At 37.4% G+C, this 23,684-nt stretch overlaps 3 protein-coding genes across 3 annotated transcripts in view; 2 read left to right on the top strand and 1 right to left on the bottom strand.

Moving 5' to 3' along the window:
- Positions 1-9,228, top strand: part of tei (teiresias) — a 108,100-nt gene extending 98,872 nt beyond the window's left edge. Inside the window, exons 9-10 of the mRNA XM_011301620.1 lie at positions 4,494-4,672; positions 5,921-9,228. Of these exons, the coding sequence (XP_011299922.1) occupies positions 4,494-4,672; positions 5,921-6,154 (413 nt within the window). The 3' untranslated portion in view covers positions 6,155-9,228. The remainder of the gene's footprint in view (positions 1-4,493; positions 4,673-5,920) is intronic.
- Positions 9,229-15,912: 6,684 nt separating this feature from the next.
- On the top strand, positions 15,913-22,821 carry LOC105264622 (plasma kallikrein). The gene is made up of 5 exons (XM_011301619.1): positions 15,913-16,001; positions 19,758-19,941; positions 21,620-21,924; positions 22,026-22,177; positions 22,606-22,821. The coding sequence occupies exons 1-5, from the start codon at positions 15,938-15,940 to the stop codon at positions 22,771-22,773; spliced, it is 873 nt and encodes a 290-aa protein (XP_011299921.1). The 5' UTR covers positions 15,913-15,937; the 3' UTR covers positions 22,774-22,821.
- Positions 22,822-22,892: 71 nt separating this feature from the next.
- Positions 22,893-23,684, bottom strand: part of LOC105264732 (28S ribosomal protein S11, mitochondrial-like) — a 2,172-nt gene continuing 1,380 nt past the window's right edge. The window contains exons 2-3 of the mRNA XM_011301813.1: positions 23,498-23,662; positions 22,893-23,052 (exon numbers count right to left, since the gene is read on the bottom strand). Coding sequence (XP_011300115.1) covers positions 22,945-23,052; positions 23,498-23,662 — 273 coding nt within the window. The 3' untranslated portion in view covers positions 22,893-22,944. The remainder of the gene's footprint in view (positions 23,053-23,497; positions 23,663-23,684) is intronic.

Below are 23,684 nucleotides of genomic sequence, written 5' to 3'. Positions count from 1 at the left end.
AATCCCCTGGAATTTCATTGCGTCTTGTTTTTTTTTTCCGGAATATTTTTCCCATCTTCTGAGATCAAAGGCACAGCCCTCAAGTCCCTAGCTTGGAACCCTGACAATCTAAAATCGAATTCAGCCATCAAACGGGGAATATTCACAAAGTGAAATGGAGAAAACAACTCCTGGGGACAATCGTCGGGGGAAAAATTTGTCAATGAGGAAATGAGGAATTTTTTTTTCTCCATTTTCTCTCGTTTTTAGGTTTTCTTGTTGGCATTGAGACTATAATGCACATTTAGTTGGCCTCTCGTTTTATTTTGTTTACCTCCGCTGGCATTCTATCCACAAATTCAGGGCTAAGATGCTTAGAACGTTTTAATGAACAAACGGAAAACAATGAGGAAATGATAAGCGCAGGGGAAATACACTGTACATCGTATCCCTGAAACAATGGGAATGCATTATCTCCACTTTTCGATGAGCAATTTCGATGTTATCGCGGTCGAAGCACTCGCACGGGAAATTTAAAAGAACAAATGGAGCTTTTGTTTTTCCGATCCGTTTGATCTCTTCATTCGTGGAATCAGGGTTTTTTTTTCTTTTTCTCGGTAAAGTTGAGTCATTCGGGAGAATGGACTTTACAAGTTCTGGGCTTTTCCGCGCACAGTCTTTTTCTACTTTCCGAGGACAAACGATTACCCTCCAAACGGCTCTAAGGCTCCTACGGAAATGCTGTAAACTTTGCAACATTTTCCCCTCAAAGCAGCCAAGTTTGTAGCGGTTTCCAGTTATGGGACACACGTACTCCTTTACGAGCGACACAAGGCGTCATTTTATCGGCCATTTTCCGTCGACATTGACTCGGCCATCGTCAAGTTTTCCAGTTTATAGGTGAAGGGGATCAATAGGAAAATTGCAGATTGAGTGGCATTTTTTTTTTCAAATCTGAAAACGAAAAAATGGGACCAACGGTATTTTCCCGATTGCAACTGATTTATGGGTTGAGAAAAAAAAAATTTATCTGAGAAAAAAAGACAAATTTTGGAAACTCCTGATTATAAAAATCTTTTAAAATAGAATGTGGAATTAGCAATAATTGGGTCATGATATTTTGCAATGAATAATCACGAGAAAGAACTGCCTTCATTTTTTTTTCTCATGTTCATGTCAATTCACATTTTTCATCCCCCGTATTTGCTCTCGTAAATACAAATGATTGACAGTTTAATGAATATTCCATTGAGAGCAACAAAATTCTTCTCCCTCAAATACCAGACAAACCGTAGCCATTTAAAAAATAATTAATCTTATAATAAAATTCCCCCGAGTGAACAAAACTTTTTTCCCATTGTTAAAACGCCCCCGACGGTTAAAGTTGATCATAAATCGTCTCATTACGCCCTGAAATCCGTCAAACGGAAATAATATTATTTTAATGAAAGCCCGGGCTTTGACAAATTTCACACACAGATTACCCCAGCAGAAGCGGGTGCAAAAGGAAAAATGGTGAATAAAAAAATCGCCGTATCTTCCGCTAATGGCAGGGAAATCCAACCCGCACGAAAATCCAATGTATCGAGTACATGTCAATACGTCTGTGACACCGTTAAAATCAACACAGCTAATTCCCATCCAATGAGTTAAAAAAAAAACATGTACGGTAAAACAATAGATAAAACGGAAATAAAAATCCTCCGGTAAAATATCTTCCCACAATTTTACGAATACTCGAATTATTTTTTAAGTCAAATCACTCGAAATTCCTGCAAATTTATTCGCAATCAACTCAACCATTATCACAGAATTAATAAACAATAATTAAATAGAATAATTGAACGAATTAATTCAGTAAAATTTATCTTTCAACTCTTTCTCGTAAATTACTATTCGAAACGCAATTTTCCCCTTTTTCTCGGGCCATTTTCATTGGATTTTTTCATTTCTCTGGGATCTCTCAGGGATCTAAAAAGGAAAAATCCTCTTGAAACGCTGAAAACAAAATGAAAAATCAGTGAAGAGTGAAATCTATCCTCTCAAACTTTTCTTTACTCGTCCGTTGCCACGAAATAAATGACTCGGAGTTGGGTTACCCGCCCCCTCACACAGTTCATTTAACTTGCTAAGAGGCTCCTTTCGAAGCCCATGCTCATTCGAAAGTTGCAAGTCCGAGGGAGTTAAATCGATGAATACGACAGTCTACCTCGAACCTATAATTCACCAAAAGGTCTCACCCCCGCGGATTCAACCTTTTCCCGAACGGCTTTCACCGTTAAATTTTCTCCCGGTTCATAACCCAACTAACTACCTAGAAACAGTTGCATTTGTGTAATCCCAAATTTGTGATTAAGTCTCTTTCCATTAACAAATGTTTAATCAAAAGATTCCACCCTAGATTTTAAACCAGTGAATTTTACCTCATCATCAATGATCTCATCAATTCCAATGAATCAATCGAAGAGTGAGAAGCCCATCGATATATTTTTTAAATCAATTGATCAATCGTAATTTCCACAAAGACTCAGTCTCTGATGAAAACATCAACGTCACGAAATCGTTACAAACGGATCTCCGTACCCACGGTATTTTACCATATAATCAAGCCACAGAAACGTATTCAAGATATTCAAGTAATTTGGTACATGGAATATTCATGAAGTAACTCTCACCCTCGGCGAGATTCACTAGTGAAGCTTTCATTCTTAGTGGAACACGTTCTAGCAGACGGTGGGTGGAAAGGAGTGGTACCAGTAACCGAGGTCAGAAAGCTTAGCTTTACGAACCAGTAAATCCATGCAGATGAGAGTACCATTGAGGGGAAGGGGGATGGAGGGGCTTTCTGGTGCTAGTAGGGAGGATTTTCACCGTGAACCTAGTGCAAACCTCGCTATTCCACGCTTCAATTAGCCAAAGTGCACGTCATTCACTCCTCGATCATGTCATAACTTCATTTTCCCTCGATATTGCAACGTGTTTTTATGCCTCGTCAATTGATAAGAGTCTCCAACGAAATTTTTGAACGTAAAAGATTGGCCCAGAGGGCTTCTCTCTGGGAAATGTCGAGACTCCATGGAAAATGGAACAGGGAAAATTGTTGGGTTAACGGTCCAGTGGTCGACCGGGAGAAACGGAGAATTGAATTTATTTTAACTTTATTATTCGGGGTAGGACATCGTAAATGTAATAGGGCATGCTAGGGGGGTGAATTCGGTATTTCTCATTTTTTTTTATGATTGAACAATGATAAGTATAAGGATTAAATCATTAGGAGATATTAATTTAGTTGATGCAAATAAATGCTAATAGCAATTGAGTAATTGATGAACAATGGAAGAATCTTAATTTTAGTTCAATTACTCCATGAACATTTTTTGGAATAAAGAGGATTCAGACCAATATACATAAATTTCCAATTAATTGAAAATTCGGTGTTATTTGCTATTGCATATTCATGTTTTCATTGAAAATTCAAATAAGTTGACAAGTTCTTGTCCTCTGATGCCGAAAAATGTAGAATTTTATGAAATTTCCAGCGAAACTACCAATTTTATTATTTCCCCCCCACCCCATCGAATTCAGTGTCGCCTGAAAATTATTAGTCCATAAAATTACAATTTTTTTCCAATATTGTCGGTGAATATATTCTCCAATATATTCTGATCCTGAGAATTCCCCCCTTCGCCCCCACCCCTCTCATGAATTTTCTCGTTAATAAATTAAATTTTACCATCCAAGCATTACTTTCTACTCTATTTCCTCTCTGCTTTGCCGTACCTCAACTTTTTACGACGTTCGCCAGTAATTTTTGTTATTGACTCTATTATATTCGAGTCTTATGTGGACTTTAAAAGGTGCCATGTTTCTACCGTTAAAAAATAATAATAAAATTTTCCAAATGCCATATTTTCCTCGTGCGTAATAAATACTTTTTCTGAGAATTTCTATCACAAATTGACAGTTTTTTCGATGTATTTTTTGAGTTTCATGAGAGACCGTTTGAACGTGTCCCAGCAGACCACGAGAGAGATGTTAATTGGGATAATCACTTTAATGGGAGTGCGTGGCCCTTTGAATACTCTCGTTCATCACTACCAATTATTCCCCTTTTGACTGGTGTATAACAAATCCCACGTTCAATGGAATGGAAAGTCCTTTTGATAATAATTGGAGGTTTCAGAGCTACAGGACATTTTGACGTACCAGTGGAAAATGTTACTTGACGTTTCAAATGAAAATTCCTTGAATACTTGGCATTAACTAATTTATGGGTTATTATCAATTGTTCAAACCAGGTGTGCTGTTAGAAATTTATTTATATTTCCGTCACAACGTCATCTGACGTCTCAATTATGTGGGTTTTAATTAAATTTTAATTGACAATTGTGATGTGCTGTTTTAGTAAAAATTACAGGTGTTCTGATGAATCGAGTGTTTTATGGTGGATTTTTTGAAATAATTAATGAAGGCAGTGGAAAAATTTATAATGTATGTTATTATTGAAATTTCAGGAGGCCCGATGGTTCACCCAGAGTCTCAGACTGTAACGGTTTCAGAGGGTGAGACCTTAAAACTAGCGGTTGAATTTTGCGTCGAGTCGTCTTACACGAAACTTCTCTGGTTGTCTTCGGAGAGTGTCTATACACCTGGGGGCAACGAACGAAATGGTGTTCGTGTCTTGGAAGTCGAGGTAAAGTGAAAATCTCTCCACAAAAATGACACGAAATTACCGCGAGAAGAAAATGGAATAAAAAAATAAATAACCATGTGATTTATTCTGCTAAAAAAATTGAAATTTCATTGACAGCATAACCAGTAATTTTCAGGAGAGTGTCATTAAATAATCATTAAACAATCATTTCTTTCACGGAAATTTCAAAGAACTCATGATTTTTTTATTGAAAAATCAATATTCCACCGCTAAATTGCACTCGCTTTTAAGCCAATCAAAAATTCAAGAACATCTTTTTTTCTATTCTGAAAACTCATAAACAATTTATTGGAAATAAATTCTTCCATTGATTCTATTTTATCGTTAATGCCTCTGATTTTTTTATGTCATGTAATACGAGGCTTTTGCCGTCGGTCCGCAATTAATTTACGACGAGTTCTCTTTTGAGAGCTTCTGCACAAAATTATTCGTCGCAATATCCTCACAAAAGTAAAATCTTTGAAAGCATTTTCCCTTGCCACTTCTGTCTGTGGCCTCCGGCATTTGGCGATTGCTTTGACGAGGCTTTTTTCCCTCCCATTCCTCTTTATTTCTATAAAATTTCCGTCAGTGGGAATGGCATCGGATAAATATATACGGATATATAATTCCGAATGCCGAGATTCTCATGGCCGTTAGTGAAATTCCTGTACGTGACGAGACGAAAATCTCGTTGGAATATTACGACGACTTGAACCGTTTGACCGTTCTCTGGTATTTATCGCCGTCGCGTGTTGAATATCGCGTATCGATTACAGATATATCGAGTATTTGGGGGGGCAGATGATGTTCAAAGGGGGGAGACCTGCCCCTCTGGATAAGTCCTCGGGATTGACCCCAACTTTTTTATATTTTCAAGGGGAAACATTTTTTCCAATCTCAACGATCGATCAAAGCCTTCCCTCAAAATTTATGAAATTAAAGGGGCGGTTTCCTAATAAATTTGAGATTTCAGGGGGTGACTAGTCCTTCCCAAAATGTTTCCATTCCGACGTTACATTGGGTTACAGTGGATTTTTTAAAATAAATTCAATTAATCCACTTAATTAATTAAGTGGATTAAAAAAAATAGATTAAACCACTGGCGACTCGTTGCCCTCCCCGAAATTAAAAACCAAGCCTTTTTGGTAAATTTGGTAAATTCGGTTAATGAAAAAATAGATGTTATAATGGAATTGTTGAGTAATTGATTGATTGGATATTAATGAATTGTATGATGGGTTTCAGCACGGGGGTAATGTAGCCTCATGCTTCAGGACAAGCCTCCAGATCGAAACCGTCCAGTTGTCCCACGCGGGTGAGTGGCTAATGATCGTACGATCACCCTCTGGTACCGCAGATGCATCCATATCGGTAAACGTGACACAAGCATCAAGCTTCAGCAATGGCCACAGCCGTGTCCACACTAGTCCAATTGTATTCATCTGTCTCACTCTCTTCCTACAATTACGACCCAATTAATTTACCTTGGAACATTTTGCGGTGGTAAGCACTTCAGTATGTTCTAATGTGGTTTCCGGACGATTCGACTGTCGAAAATTCATCAGTGGATGCCATGGACGAACCCACCGGTGGTTTTCACTGATTTATCCACGAAAATTATATAGTCAACAGACGAATATTCCATCTTTGACAACATTAATTATGGCCAACCCTCGATTCAATAATATTTGCTTAGTATGGGAGGGGATATATTTTTGCTTTCGCGTTTTTCAGGGGTTTGGGTGAGTTCGGGGGAACCACAGGTTTTTTGGCTTTGTTTTTATTTTAACGAGGTATTCAGACTGCATCCGGGGTTTAATGTAATGTTATTATAAACGTCTTCTAGTTTTGGTTTATCTGACAATAATTTTTGAATTATTTTCGTTTAAGAATTTATTTCTATTCGCATTTGAAATTTTTACGAGAAATTGCTCAATTTTCTGGAATACAGCAGTTGCGAAAGTATCTTGTCTCCCACAAATCGTGAATGCAAAAATCTATCCTCTAAAAGATTTAACGGTAATTTTTTATTGAACTTCGATTAAATGTAAGATCAGCGTTTTCATTTGAATTGAGAAAGTCTCAAAAATCGAATAGATAAGGAAGCGATATTAAAATATTTAAAATTCACCAAAATTTTCGAAAGCATAAATTTGGCTGGAGTTCAAAGAGAGAAGTAAAGAGAGTTCTAGTGCCAGGGAAAGAAAAATTCCAGTGCCGGCATCGAATTTTTCTCCCATTGAATAAAATAATTAAAAAAATATTTGCCCAAATTCCCTGAAGTCGAACTCTAACAGCAGTAGAATTAAAAAAAATAATTCCCCAAGTCACCAGACTCTATAATAGTATTATTCCATATTAATCCCCTCAACCTAATGTAAATAATTGTATAGAAAAATATTTATAATTGATAATTGATAAAGAGAGACTGTTTGTATAATGATGGGTATCACAGGGCAGTAGTATTCGAGGGTTTCGAACAGGTGTTGACCAATTGATTGTCCAATGAATTAACCGATAACTCAATAATTCAATCGAAAAACGAGACATAAAAATAATGACTCGAATTAACAATTTCGTTAAATAAATGAATAATTCCACCGCTATGTTGTAAATTTTACTCTCGGAGAATTCATCTTCGAGAGTAAAACCATTTTGTAAACAAAATAATTCATAACAATTGAAATAATTCATCCGGAATAACGAGAATCATTTCAATTGAATAATTAGTCGCTCTCGCAATGATCAAGTTCCATTAAATGGAGTGTCAGGTAATAAATTGTTGTAAATTCATTTGTTCAAATACATTTGTAATATGTATATAGTCGATGTATATGGGTTTTAGATAAACGTATGTTGTATCGAAAATTGGAAGAATTGGGCGAGAAAGGGGTAGGGGAGATATTTATGATTTGTTGATATATTTTTATAAACTTTTATTTAGAGAATAAGTTTCCTTCCGCTTCCTCTGTCAGTATCTATTATTCGGGCGTTTCTACTCTTCCCTATAATTCATGTAGAAACAGTTAAAATTGTCGTACTGCACTCACAGTTGGAAATTTCTCATTAGAATTCCGAGTCGAATTGGAAATTTAGAAATAAATTCTACAAAATCGTCAATATCTGGATTTGAAAATTTTTTATCGCAATTTTGTAGAGTGCATTGGTGCACTAATCAAATTTTACTCGCGATATCGTAAAAACGTAAAAATCCATCTGTTGAAATCCAGAATTATTCGATAATTCGTCGACTCCTTGGAGAATTCAAATTGGAAATTTCCGCCAGTGCATTTACCTTAACAATTTCTGTAATGGAATTTCCTCGACCCTCATGTACATAAAGAAATGTTCGTCTACAGTTATAAAAAAATCTCCGTAAACTGTTACGAGGATTCGTTGATAATAAGAATAAACAATAAACAAAGAGTAAATTAATATAATTTGCATTGTACTTTAAGAAACCATAAATTCCAAAAATAGGGCCACATGATTTGTGAGGATTAGAAAATAGAGTGGAATGTCAATTTTAAAATGGTACGAAGGAGAAAAGAGTTGAGAGTGCTGATTACCTCGGAAATAATCAATGCCCCTGTTTAAAGGAATAAAAGAAGGGCCGGTAGGGGGGAGGGGGGAGGTGAAAATAAATGAAGAACAAGTAAAAACCGCTTTACAACGTGCAGTTGATGAAAACATTTCCAGATGCGAGTGCAGTCCAGCCCTGGATCGCGCTCACTATTTACCAAGCAAAATCCAGCAGAAAAACCGGGGAAAAAAATAAACAAAGGTAAAAAATTAACCAGATGTCAAATACACTCACAGCAAAAAAAAAAAGTATGATAAAAATGAACAACGCGATTTCAGTGAGATGATATTGCCGCACACAAACTGGTAGTTTACTTTTTCAATCCAGTTGAAAAGCTCGATACGCGAGTCAATTTCAGTAATGAAACGTATCGCCATAGAGAAAACGGAAGGGGTTTTCATTTCCTTGAGAGACTTCTGAGAAAAATAGGTGACACACTAAAACCAGAGAGATTACAGAGGCTGCTGTGTTGCACATGTGTATTTCAAAACTTATCCAACACTATATTTTAATTGATCTGATAATTCAAGTTAACCGAATAATTGATTTAACAGATGTTTAACAATGCCCACGGATTTTCATTGAAATGTTAACTTTAGGATCTCAGAGTGAAGTCTTCAATTCAGGGAAATATTTAACGACTTGATCATTCGGAATTTTTCAGAATAATCTATAAAGCGATCTAAAGTTATTGTAAATAAATTAATATAAAAAAATGGTGTGATGAGACGTGTACAGAGGGCCTATAAATTAATGAAGAGAACCGAAAGTAAATGATTTACCCAAAACAATAAAATCCATCGATACCGATGTAATTAAAATGTGTCAAATTCAGCACAAATAGTCACAATTTGACTGTACTAATTAACTAGTTGATAACAGAGAACTGCCAATTTGGTGTGTATAAATAAATAAATAAATTGATGTATAAATAAATGAAGAGAGCTAGTATTATATACTCGATGAAAAAGAAAAATGTCACTTGATAGTGTTAAAATGCTATTGAAGTAAAACTGTATACGTCCAAAGGGGAAACAATTTTCACTGGATTTTCTATTTATTTTATCCCGACGTAAACAAATCATCCTTATCCATCCATCGTCTTGTGTTATTTCGATGAATTAAAGCATCGACGCACGTTATATTTGAGGTGCATTACCTCTACGGAGAAAATAAATTCGATTTAACCCCTGAAGTATTTTTGAGACGTATATTCTTGAGCTTTCTCTCACTGACATCATCGGTAATTCCGGGTAATGGATAACAGAATGTACCTTCCAGTCGGTTTATTTAATCCTCCGATACAAATCAAGTTGAATCGAGTGCAATTAGCGAGAGGCGAGAGAGATGAGGTTTTTTTTTTTCATTTTCAGGTGTAGGAAAGTCACTACCTCTCTACCTTTTAACGTACCAACGTATCAGAAAGTCGAATGGCGTCTGAGGTACCAGTAAATTACTCTTAACTTTTCTCTAAGGTTAAAAATTACGGCAGTTGTGGGGTAAGAATGGAGGAGCTTAAACTACCATTGGGGCACACGTACTTTTGCTGGGCTATGGAGGCTATTATTCTAGTTTCTATCTGTAGTGAACTACGGTTCATCTTGCTTTTCACGTCATTTAATTATATCGGAGGAATGAAAATTCATTAACTCAGTGAGATTATTTTTTTTCGTTGGCCGAAAGAATTTCCTTCATTTTTCCAGGAGAGAATATTATATCAAATTTTAGGAGAATAAATTCTCCTAGTAGTTTGAATCTGAATTATCCCAACGGATCCCAAGGGATAATAAATATGCGCCGGGAGAAAACTTTAGAAATATTACGCGAGTTCTTCGATTGATCAATTTTTAATCAGATATTTTAACAGCTTGATATTTTTCTTTAATTTATTGCACCTCAAAATTTTATTTTCAAATTCAGCGCGCTTGTTTATAAAGATACATTAATTCATTGAGAAATTAACTCCACAAAGTAAAACCGAGTTGAAAAAAAGATTCTTTTGCAAACGATGATTGCCACTAGGTGGGCGTCAGCTTAATTCCACGAAAGTGCCACTCGTACACCTAATGAGAAAATTGCGCTCTAAATGCTAATGTTCTCATTTTCAGAGCCACGCCAGTAGCTATACCGAGTAGTTGAGATTTTAAAGGCCTTACCCAGTGTTAACCGACACCGTCCCCTCGGCTCTTTCTCAAGCCACATTTTTCACAGCCACCGTCAAACACCTCGCCAATTTATCCCCCAAGACACTGGAAAAATCGGCTTTATCGTCAAGAATACGAACATTCACTCCTCCAGTCGCTAAATTCAGAGCAAATTATTCCCGACTTCTTCGAGCTATTTTCCAAGTCATTTTATCTTCACTATTATTCAGACTGGCAGTATTTCATATTTCACTCTTATAAATTCTATTTCGAGTGTGTGAATATTAACCTGAGTTAGCCCTCAACCTCCAGAATTAATATTATGATCTTTCCCTCGATTTTCCTCAGTATCGACTGGAGAAGATTTTTCCAGGAAATTTTTCCCTTAAATTTTGAGAAATATCCGATAATTTTGAAAAATTGAAATTGATTTTCGGGGGGTATTACAACTATTTATTGGTGGGGATGAGTATAAATATAGGATTAGGATTATAGGTGGTTGAATCGGAAGGAGCCAAGAGGAAAGTTGAGAGGTGTATTATGCGACAGTGGTGGAATCGTTGAAGAAGCTTCCTGGTGTGGAGTAACGACGCGCGAGAGAGCACCTAGATGGTACGGGTGTAAGCGTTAGAACTTAAAACTTTACCAATTTAACTGAGAACTGAGTAGAATGTTACTCTGTGCAAGAGCAAACAACTTGCTTGGGTACAGGCCAAATGAGAGGGAAGAGTGAGAAACGTACGATGGTTGGTAAGTGGTCGTAAGTTTACCCCTCGATGTCAGTCAGGGCCGATTAAAAAAGAAACACGTACTTGCATCATCCATCGGAAAATTCATCCCGATAAAACTTTAATTCACTTTAATTAAACTAGTGGATTGATGAAGTGAAAATTCTTTTCTCTCTGGGAGAACTTCAGCGAAGATTAATGAATGACTTCACCGAGACGAAAAAAGCTGAATAAAACTACTGAAAAAATAATGAAAAATTAGTGCTAAATGTTTATTTTGAGAGCTCCATGTTAAAACGGCCCATATAAAAGTGTTATAACACCCATAAAAATTTTATTCTGCAGAACTGACTTTTAATTGAGTGGAATCAATTTTTTATATGGATTTATTGTTGATTGGAAGATTCGATAGTTACATTGATGGTGCCTTTTTTTTTATTTCCCGTGTAACATACCTTCGGCGATAATTAGTTGAAGCGAGTCCTCAAACGGGAAAAGTTTGGAATTTTTTTTTCATCGATGGATGATGATACAATGGATTTATAAAGGACGTGGGATGGTGTTTCGGTTAGCCATCGCGGAAGAGTGGATACAATGGATCATACACTTCTCAAAAGGACTTTGATGGATATCTCTATTCAGGCATCCAACCCGATACAATACACCTAATCCCAAAACGCCAGTGTAGCATGATTTATTTATATGGCTCAGTTACTGCGCCATATATTTTATTAGATCGATATTTTTTAAGTTTATTTTCCACAAATAGAATTTTATTCTCCCCAAAATAATTTTTTATCCATTACTCCCGGGAAATTATCGATGAATTAACTAAAAAATTGGTGAATGTAAATGTTAATTTAAATAAATAAATGGGAATTGCACACTGAGAGAAATATTCAATAAAAATTACGTGTATTTTCCGTAATTCTGGAGCGAAATGTGGTGGTCGGAAATTTTACGGAACTGTCACGTAATTTTTAACTAAAGTCACGGAATTTTTCCGCGGTGTTCCGTAATTTTTATCTGAATTATCGGTGAAAAATAACGATACCGTCACTTAAATTTTTCGAATCAACTCCGTAATCGGTAAGTGAACTGAAAGTTCCGTAATTTTTACTAAATATTTCTCTCCGTGCAGTCGGTACTCAAATATATCTCAACGATTTTTTTGAAATAACCAATTTTCCCCTCTTCTGGCGAACAGCCGTAAACACCGACTGATAACAAAATGATAACTCGCACACCTCCAATCCCCTTCATTAAGCCATTAAATTGAAGGTTATCAGCTAACTGCATCACCCAACAAATGTGTGCCACGTCCAAGGCGACAACAATACCGATAACCGCCGTTGTAATTAACTGCAATTGTGTCATGTTCCAGTGATCATGACACCATCCATTACCCAGAAAAAATTTCCTTCAATGAATCCTCGAACAATGGAGAACGACAATCCATTCAAGAGGGATTGGAAGATCAATTTCATATTACCAACTCGCCTCATCAGACAAAAGGATTCCAGAATAGATGCCCCTTGAGTAAATAAAAATAACAATTGGAATAATCAATTAACGGTAATACCACTTTTATTGGTAGCCACTGGAGTGGAAGAGTGCCACTATCACGAGAAATTCCCTCTTCGGAGCCATCGGCTTTTGGATGAGAGCGATTATACTTCGAGCATTGAATTTTTCTTTTCATCTTTTGTACTTTTTTTTTTCGAGAGGACTGGGTCACTCCTAAACTGGGTTTATGGCTTATCACTTTGACATTCAAGGTTTTATCTCAAACACTCATGAACGGAAAAACTGTTTATTGATGAGTGATAACGGCTCCATGGAAGTCTCTCCAATCCCTTGCTTTTTTTAAACATCACCTTTTTGCGTTTCTCATTATTTAATTAATGAAGAATCCCAAAATTTCAGTTTTCCGCCATTAAATAATGACGGAAGACGAATACATTATTTTTTCAGATTAATCGTATCAATGGTTTAGTTGTAAAATATTCCTTGAGTAGTTCAATATTGAATTGAGTTTTATTAGGTGGAATTCAAACGTGTAAATTCAAATTTCATCACCACCAGTGGTGAATGCTAATTGAATTGAAGTCCTCTCTATTGCATCCTTCTGGGATGCGACTCACAGGATCAATTCCATTCAATCTAGCAATAATGTGCATTTCGCGTTACCCAAAGACGTAACTTGCGAATTAAATTGTGCAATTTGGATGCTGACTCTCGCAGAAGGCTATTGGGTTTCATTTGATTCAGGAGCAAGTGACAAGGTTGTAAATAGATGAGGTTCATTGTCGGAGGATTGGGTTTAGTGGTGCTCGAGGAGATGATTAAACTCCCGATGATTTTCATAAAATTCTATTGAGGCAGTGCTTGACGCGAAATGACTACATAACTTACGTTATGAACACTCGAGTAACTCTCGCTGAAATTTATTCTGTAAATAAATGAAGAATATTATAAATGTAGGATCATAGAGGTCGTCAATAAATAAATGCAATAGTCATTATTCAAGACTGATAATAAAAAATTGGAGATCAAACCTGCGATTTTAATATCATGTGATTATTAAATTACGGATTTGGGATTAATTTGCAGAAAATGGAAATAATCATTGAAATATTGATATCATGCAACCGTGATTGGACGCACAATGTGCGCTTCCATTCCTAGTAAATATAAAATCAAAAGCAGATCCCCTCAACGAGATATTCTTTATCGTTCGAACTTCCCCGGGGTTATTGGATCCCCGAAAAAAAGTCAGATAACTTTACGACCGATAAATAGACAGAGGTTGGCCTCGCGTAGAGTCGTTGGCCCAGTGGCAAACTGCGGGCTTCCCAAAAAGGCCGAATGAAAAAGATGATGAAGGTTCCTACCCCAATAAATTCCACATTTCGGAACTAGATAAAGCCCCTGTTATCTTCATCATAAACCAGTGGCTTCACCTCCGAGAGTCACAAATTCCAAAAATTCTCCATTAAAAAAACATATCGAAATTCATGAACAGATCGTCTTTCAAATCTCCATCTCGATCACAATCCGATTCTCGATTGAACTAGGCGATTTTTCAATCATCATGTTGAGTTTTCTTTAATTCAATTTTATATCTCTACTTACAGACGGAGATGGATTGGACGTGGAGATGAATTAAGAACGTATGAGTCTGAAGATCTGATTTTTTTAGTGAATTTTGTGATGAGTCAATGGAAAATTAGTGGGGGAAAATGACGGGGTATGAATTTTCAATGAGCCCTCATGCATGATGGAGATGATGGAAGACGAAGGGTGTATCACGAATAGGAGTGACGAGTGGGTCAAGTTCAGGAGAACGTGAATGGAGTAAGATTGCAGAGGCTCACTCTCACTTTCGTATTCCACTGGCATTACTCCCTGGTGTTTGGTGTACGTCTGTGATGTGCGCATGTCCACACGAATATGTACTCTTATGAATGCTTCAGTGATTGCAAGGGAGCATGCAGGATGAGCACCGAGTGAGCTACTTCACTCGAGTGTTGGGAAAAAAAAAATCGGGGGAAAAAAATTATGGAGGGGATTTATTTTTCTCCACCTTCAGTAGCTCAACCTTTATTCCATTACCTTTCGGAAAAAAAAATCAGTCAAGTACGCGTTCCACATTATCAGCCCACATATCATGACCTGAATAATTATCGAGGGGGTTCACCGGAAGATACGTGTGGAGAAAATATTTCGGGTTTATTCTTGCTGAAAAGTCGATTGATTTCGGAAAAAAAATTATAATAATGAACATTTTGGGAACTCAGATCCTGCGCCAATCAATTATTTTTGCTATTTCTGTTGAAGTGTTCGTCGGGGAATCTATTTAAGGGGGAAATTATTGAGATTAAAGATGATGTAATTAATTAATTGATAGTCAGACCTGATGCTTCGGTTGAGGTATTAATTAAAAATTATTGAAATCACGTTTATCGTGGCAATTAGCAGTTTTATTGATTTCGATTTTTAAGGATTTTTCGAGGAAGATTTTTTTCTGGGTTTTCGACTTTTTTTTTGGCCTTTTTTGGATTCGAATTTTTGGAGAGCTAGTAAAAATATTCGGGGCAATCGAGGTCGTTCGTGGATTTGTGCTGATCAGGTACGAGGAGCCCCGAACCCGCATAAATTAGAAATGGAAATACGGAAATGGATTCAAGTTAATCGAAAGGTAAATGTTGAATTTGAGTGATGAATAAATTTCATCCGGCGAAGAAGGAATATTAGTCAGACTTTATTAAATACGTGGGTGCATTAATTCGGAATAAATTTAAATTGTCTTTACCCTAAAAAATCTTCCCTCTAATTTCGATTGAATTTTTCCGTTGGCATCGTAATTACATGACACCTTCACTTGAAAAACCATTGTATATTCGCAGATGAGCGATAAAAAAAAAGCGGTAAAGTTTGAGCTGTAGTTGAGGGCAACCGCAAAACCTCGCTATAGTCAAAGGCCAAATTCTGGGTACATTGGCCCAGGCAAAAGTACGGGCCATTGTCACATGGTAGAATTACCTCAACTTTATCGTCGGTGTTATCAGTGGGTACGTTACTTACATGGCAAACCGCAGATGCTCGTTCGAACTCCGTGTCAACTTTTACAATGACATCCCCCTCCCTCTCCCCTTGGAGTATTGTTAACAATACTTCAGTCAAACTGGGGGGATAACGAGAAGCGCGTGTTCACGACATATAAAGAACCCGTCGACGTCAGGATGCTGTGACACTTTTTTTTAAACCAACGATCCAGCACCAGCACCACCTCCACCAGGGAAAAATGCCACGCGTCTCGTTGCTCATCATTGCACTTCTTGTACCCCTCACCATCGGGTTCACCAACTGTGAGTCTAATAATACCTTTTTTTTTCCTTCTCGGGTAATTGAACAATAATTGTTTCGGTTTTTCCGCACAATCCAGCGGTTTTTATGTTTCAAATATGTAATTACACTTTATTCATCGCATTTTTTTGTAATTAAAACGGATGGAGTTTGTTTTTTTAGTTTTTTCAGATTGTAATTGAAATATTCTCCGCTTTTCCAGTACTTTGATTAAACTGTTTTTTGTGGAAGGTGGGTGAGGGTGGGGGAAATAAATGAGAAAAACTTGGGGGAATTTCCGTGATGAGCGTCGAGGGAAGAGTTCTACGAAAATTCAAATGAAATTCATAAGAAAAAATGGATACAGACTAGTCGTTTGAAATTCAATATTTTTTTATGGAATCATAACACTCTCTACGAGAGTTAAAAATAAATTACGTTTGGAGTTATAGCCGGGAAAAATAAAAAACATCACTGTGTCCACAATAAAAATCGTTTCGGTGTTACTTGTCCCTTAATTCCGATCTCAGCTGGTTAACGAAATAAAAATGAAGTTACATTCCAAAAAAAATAGTCTAGTTTTAAAAAAATCATTGCCGTAAGTATTTCCCGCCGTACTTCCCCAGGTAGACTCGATAATGAAGCGAGTTGCCCAGTAAATCCGTGAATGAAGAGTGCCCCCACCGATTCATGGGAAAATTCCGGAGATTTCGACGGCATTAAAATTTAATGCAGACCGAGATAGGAACAGGGGGTTGAAAACGAAGAGATACGGGATGTGAGCCTGTCACCGCAATATCCCCTAGTTCTCCCTCGTTTCACACCCCCTGACTGATTAATTGGAGTGCCTTATACCCTCGTTCCAACAACCAACTTCCCTCTGCCCGCGCATTCCGCGCAAAACCGTTTGCCCATAGAATTTCAAGTCGCCGCTATTCGGAAACGCGTAATAGATATGTCAAAGCCAGGCCGAACATGGTCATGATAATACGGCGGATGCCAGGCGTGAATCGGAAATGCCGAGGCTCAATGCACTAGTTCCAGGGGATTCAACTTTTCAATTCTCTTTTTTTTTTTCACGCTTTTCTGGCCTTTATTTTTTTTCACTCCCTCTCGATCTAAACCACCAACCCCATCATTCGCTCCGATCGCTCGCTTTGCCCTCGATAACGGTGTAAATTTATGCACTCCGTGGCTCAATGAAATACTGTTGTGATTGCTCCTCTCTTTGTGGGGGTGAATTATTGCTTTAGGGGGAGGGGGTATTAATATTTGATTGCACGGGGAGAGATTCGGTAGATTCTACCAGAAAGAATGAGGTAAATATGATGTTTTCAAATTGGAATTGAAATTCGAGCTGCTGTGGGAATTTTATCATGTGTTTGGAAAAAATTATTGGAGGGTCCGATGATTAATTACTCTGTTGACATAAGTCGGTGCGTCATTTTCTTTAATGATTGGGAAATTTTATGGAATAAAACGCTCGAGTCGGGGACAAATTATTCATTTGACGGGAATAGAAATAATCGATTAGTCAGTATTATATTAACGCAAGATCGATCGAAAATATATGGGAAAAAATCAATTGATTTGATGACAATCATCTCGTCAATTAGTAAATGACGTCCATCAATTGTTGACAAACGCACTCCAAATAGAACAATTAAATCCATAAACTCCGGTAACTATAAAAATCCCCCAAAAAAACCAATAAAATTGTCAGATAGAAATGGTTAAACCGTACCACGTCCTCCAAATCATTTACCACTTGTAAAATGGATTGATTTGACCTGTCAATAATCCCGGAGCAGCCGATATTTCCGAACATCGGTAACAGGAAGTGATATGTTTTTTTTATTTTACTCACGACTATTCGATTTGAGTTTCCACATTTTATTTTTTACTCCCCCACAAACACGTATTTTTTTTTTCCAGAGGAGTTTATGCGATTGACATCTCGATGATTGTATTTATCACACGAATGACACCAATCGCTCCCCAACACACACAATAGCTTTCCGTTATACTGTCGAAATAATATAAAATTATAGCCCCGCGTTTCGGTTTAGTTCGAATTGTAAATTCACCGATGGGAGTGACACACGCCCGGTTGCACTCTTCCCTCGAATTTTCACCTCTCAGTCCGGCTTTTACCCTAAAAAAGACTTTCCACACTTTTTTTTAGGAATGATGAAGTGTCCATTAGACAAATGTCGCGGTTCAGTGATTGACGGCGAGATGTTTTCCCCTCGGCGGGAATTATTCTCTCTTTTCTCTTGCTTCTTCCTACTTTTTCTATCTCTCTTGACGGGGAAAATTGCTAATTTATGATTACGAGCACTCTTCTGCATTTTAGCGTGATGACTAGTTACGAGGGGGTGGGAAGGGCGATGGCTTCAGGAAAGGTTCAAGTGAGATTTTACCAACGTCACCACGTGTTCAATGGTGAATACTGAATTTGCTTTATTAACTCTATTTTCTTCCGACCGGCAAATTTATGTTGCGTTTAATTATCGGTAGAGAGCCACTCATTGTGATGGTGAATGGAATTATCCATGCCAATGGTCATGCCAATGGTCATTGAAATTTTGATAATTCATCGCTGATTGCCATTAACTTTGCGGGACTTTGTAGCTTTTTCCGAAAGGTTCTTTCAGAATTGATTAATTAGTACTGCCTAATTAATCACGCGTTCGGTGCAGTGGGGGAAAGATTCATTTTATAAATAATTCATTTTAAAGGATATCAGTTAAACTAGATTTTCATCGAAACCTCGGAAAATTCATCCGTCAAATCTCACCGCAATAATGACAAAATATTGGAAAACCGGAGTTTATTTTATGTACCAAAACAGTTAACTGCAAGAACAGTACTCAATGTATTCAAATTCTCAATTAAAAGAGCTTCAATAGAATATTCATTACAATTGTTCTCGTTTTGTTGAACTACTCAGTTTCCTACGAATCGACTATTTTTTCAGTATAATGACTGGAACTCCCCCCCAATTAGCATTTCCAGAACAGTTTTACTTTTCTCGCCGAATTCTCGAGAAGGAAAAGTTCCGTAACAATCATCCAGCGATACTGTTACACTAAAGCTTCTTCAGATCAAATGAATTGTGAATATATCGCATCACTGGAGCGGAAATTTAATTGCAAATTCCCCAACAACTGATACGCCATTACAGTATAAACATTTTACTGGAGGTGGAGTGAAAAAAAAAGAAAATGGAGAGAATCAATGAATCCGTCCACAAATACAGCCCTCACGGGATGAATAAATGATATAGTCATAACCACTGATTACCGACATGAATGAAAAAAATAAAGCCCAAGAGCGATAACGCGAAAAAAAAAAATTGTTTGTCGAGGGAAATGGAAAAATGTATGTTCAATATTTGAATATCATCAAGAGTCTCAATCAAAAGTTTCATTATAAAAAAATAAAACAAACTCATTGATATTCAGCAGCACACAAGTACGATCCCCAAAGAATTTGCCTCCTTTTAATCCCTTTTTCACTCTGTCTCTCTCTCTGATTATCGTGCAATACCACAGAGAGCACATATAGACATATTTATTCGAGTCAGTGAATAGAGGGGACTGAAAATGCAATGTGCATCATTCGTAGCCAATTTCCACGATATCGAGAATCGATGGATGCAATTTCACATCACAAATGTATCACGGATTTCTGGTGGATGAATCTAGCCAAACGAATGATGCATAATATTTCGTCAATTTGGCAGTGCTCTGATTTTGATAACTTTCGGTTGGCAGTTGCTGATGTACCCTGTGGAAGAGGTAGGTGGGGAGCGAGAAAACCGAAGATCGTGGGAGGAGGTAATGCTCTTCCTCAGGAATTTCCTTGGCTGGTCAGCATCACCAGGTTCGGTGGACACTTCTGCGGAGGGACTGTCATCAATTCTAAATTTATTCTCACCGCTGCTCACTGCATCTGCGTGTAAGTTACTCCATTACTCGTTAATTAGAATTTTGAGATGAGATTATTTTTCATAATCCATTTTCCTCCATTCTGGCGGCACTTGAGAAAATTCAGGGTGAATAACCGAGGAGTCCATTTAATTTCAACAAATAGTTACGGGTGAAGGAATGTTTTCATCGGACACAGTTCAAAATTTCAACACGACTAATTGCTCAATTATCGTCAGAATGGGATTACCGTCAATCATTCAATATCCTCGACTGTGGGACAGAATCCTATGAAAAATTCAATCCAAAATGTAATGCCGAGTGTGCCAGAAGGGTGTTTAATTAAATTTCGATCCAATACAATCTCGATTCTTTACTCGTTGTGATTAACGTTCCATTTCCTAGATAATTACGGCATTGTTAATTTTAATTATTGAGAACTGGCATTTTTCCAGTTATCCATAAAGTAGAGCTGATCAATATCATAGGAGACGTTTAATGTTTTCCAAAATGTCAGAAAACATCAGAAAATTCATAAAACATTTATTTAAAAAAAAAACAGGAAAACTATCAGAACTTCATGAAAGTCACGAGAAAATGATAACATGAAAAAACGGTACATTCTTCAACAATTCATCCGAAAATTTAAAAAATCATTAATTTCGGCGAATATCCGTAAATTGGAATTTTTGCGAACATGCGTAAATTTGAATTGAGCGGAAAATAATACCGTAGCCATCGGCGGCTTAGACCTGAGGAAAAAAACCGAGCAAGAGGTTTTCCCTGTTGCCTAGAGTAATTTATCTCGCGTTTAGATACTGCCGAAATATACGAGTTTAATCGTAGTGTTGTGCAGAGTAAAGAGAGGGGGTTGGAGGAGTATGAGCAATTAAAAGGCAGGCAGATGGTTGTGCAAAAGGTGTAGGTGGTGTAGGTGAACTGGAGAACATTTCCCTTGGCCGGTGGTAACGAGGGGTTGGCTGGGGGGTTGAATCCGACCCCGACTGTGACTGTACCATGATTGCGTGTGGATTACAGACCACTCGGTAATTGCGTCTCGCAACTCATTGCAAAACCCCACCGACTCAAACTCCACTCCATTCTCCTCAACTCCTGGACCAAACTTCTCACTCCTTCTTACTCCCTTACTTACAACTTATATCTCGATTCAACGATTAATTTGTTTTTGTCCCTCTCTCCAGTCACCAGTCCCCTATCCCACGACTACCTTGACAGTTTTATCCAGTTTTTAACCGTCATCCAACTTCTTTTTATGGCACCCCAGAGTGAAACTGAGTTTCTTGAATTTTCCACTTGCTGCTTGACACCGAGAGATAGATCTTCCTCCCCAAACTAAATTATTACAATTTTACTTTTGTTTTTTTTTTTAATTTCACTCCTTCGAGTTTCTTGTAATTGAGTTAGTGCTGGAGAGCTCTATGTTTCTGCTGGTTGATTAAAATATAGTCTTGATTGATTATTGTTGGTATTCAGCTTTCCGAGAAAATTGTGGGGAGTATATTTTTCTCGGGTCCGTCTGTCTCGGATCAAGGGACTCCTGGTGAGAATTGTTGAATTAAATTTTTCAAGGACTTGACACAATATTTATGTGTTTTTTGGAGTGTACAGGGAACTTTGGCTTGTTTAAGCTTTTTCACTCGGAGTGGTGAATAGAATTGCATTAACAAACGGATGCATTAATTCAACAGAACGACTGGGACAATACCCGCTCGACAACTGAGGGTAACCCTTGGTGAATATAATTTACGTGAACCAGAGACGCCAGCCTCAGTAGCTACTGGTGTACGTAATATCGTTATACATCCCGACCACAAGTGTGGCAAGTACGTGGACGACATCGCAATACTCGAGTTGGAATCACCGATAAGTTGGACGGATAGTGTACAACCTGCTTGTCTTCCCACGGCACAGGGTGAAAAGGGTTACCAGGAATTTGGTGGAGTGCATGCAGTTGCTGCTGGTTGGGGCTGGCTTGGTGAAGACAAATCAAAACGTAAAAAAATTATACCAAGCAAAAAAAAAATCCGCAAATAATCCTGGGACAGTCCTAAGGATTTGTTTTTTTTTATCCTCATTATTCGGGGAATCTTGCAGATAAACGGGCTGATATCCTCCAAAAAGTCAACGTCAATATTGTTGAGAATGAGGTGTGCAGGGAGTGGTACGAGAGCGAGGGACAGAGGACCAGGGTTATACCTCAGCAGATGTGTGCTGGACATGAGAATGGCGGGAGAGATTCTTGTTGGGTATGAATTATTAATGATCCTTCGAACTTCGTAAAAATGTAATTAAATGTGAATAAACAGGAAAAATCCACTTTTTTAGCTGTCGGTCGATTGATCAGCTGTCAAGTGGCATTTTCCAAAAATAGAAAATATAAATAGACAGTCGACAGACTGATCATCTCAATTTCCGAAATTAAAAGGAAATTGCAATTAAATGAATCACGCTCAGTGCTGGCCCGATTATTAGTTCCATTAACTTAATGAAAAAATGTAGGATGTCAAAGGATTCAATTTTGAAGATTACCAAATGGATGTGTTTTTTATAAAATAGAGATGCTCCTCTGGGCACCTTTTTCTTTATCATTTTTCCCCTCTAAAAGGAAATGCTCGAGGTGGAATTGACTCGTGGTCACTGGAGATAGAATACCGGAAGCGATCTTTTGTTTCAGGCTGATAGTGGTGGTCCACTGATGGTCGGAAGCCATTATGACGACAGTACCCTAGTTGTCGGGGTTGTCTCCTCTGGAATAGGATGCGCCAGACCACGACTTCCGGGTATCTACACTCGAGTGTCTGAGTACATACCCTGGATTGCAGCACAAATTATTTCCCGTTAAACAATCCTCAGGGATTCAATTATGCAATACCCAAAGTACAACTGTGATTTTTTAATACCATAAGCCACTAGTCAATTATTCATCGGTTTTCACTCGTCATAGAATAAAATAACATTGGAATATTTTGTACAATTTATTTTTATTAGTTATTTTTTAGATATTTGTTTCCCTCTACACTCTCCTCGCTTTCCTCGGTCTCAAGGGAGTCCACGTCACTCTCGTATTATCTGTTACCGATATTATATCCATACCTCCCATTTGGAGACCTTTAAGTGATGCCTGCAATTGTACCAAAAAAATTCTCATTCGCGTCCTAATCCCGTTCAAATTATCATAGCAGTAGTCTATATGCAAGAAAAGGGAAATGTTTAAATCAAGAATAGATTATTGTAAATTGATTATGAATACTCTCGACTCGAGGATATATTATTAGTGTGAAAGTAGCACTCTGAGGTTTCCGATCGAACCCATTTATTCCTCGAAAGATGAAGTCCTTTTAAAGTAAGAGTAAGAATATCTCTTGAATTCAATGACCGTAATGGAAGAGTATTATGATTCTTGCGTCGAGTATAATATTCTTGATTAAGAACGTAATTTATCGAGTCTGGATGAACGAGTATTTTAATCCTTGAATGAAATCTGATATTCTTGAATTCATATTTCAGTTTTCTTTGTGGATATAATTGACTTCAGTATTTTATACGTGTAAAAATAAGGAGGATACCATTCTGCCTGGTCCAAGGCCTCTCACTCTGACTCTGACAGTTTGAAAACCTTTTTCCAGTGCTTTCTGCAAAATCAACGAGAATATTTCGGAGAGGGAAATTTTAAAACCTGCACTGTTGAAAATTATAAAAAGTGCAAGGGAGTGCGAAGTAATGTGCACATGCTATTATTTAAATTGGTGTAGC

Source organism: Fopius arisanus, unplaced genomic scaffold (assembly GCF_000806365.1).
Source record: "Fopius arisanus strain USDA-PBARC FA_bdor unplaced genomic scaffold, ASM80636v1 scaffold00024, whole genome shotgun sequence".
NCBI classification, from domain to species: domain Eukaryota; kingdom Metazoa; phylum Arthropoda; class Insecta; order Hymenoptera; family Braconidae; genus Fopius; species Fopius arisanus.
This window is presented reverse-complemented; position numbering and strand designations above follow the sequence as displayed.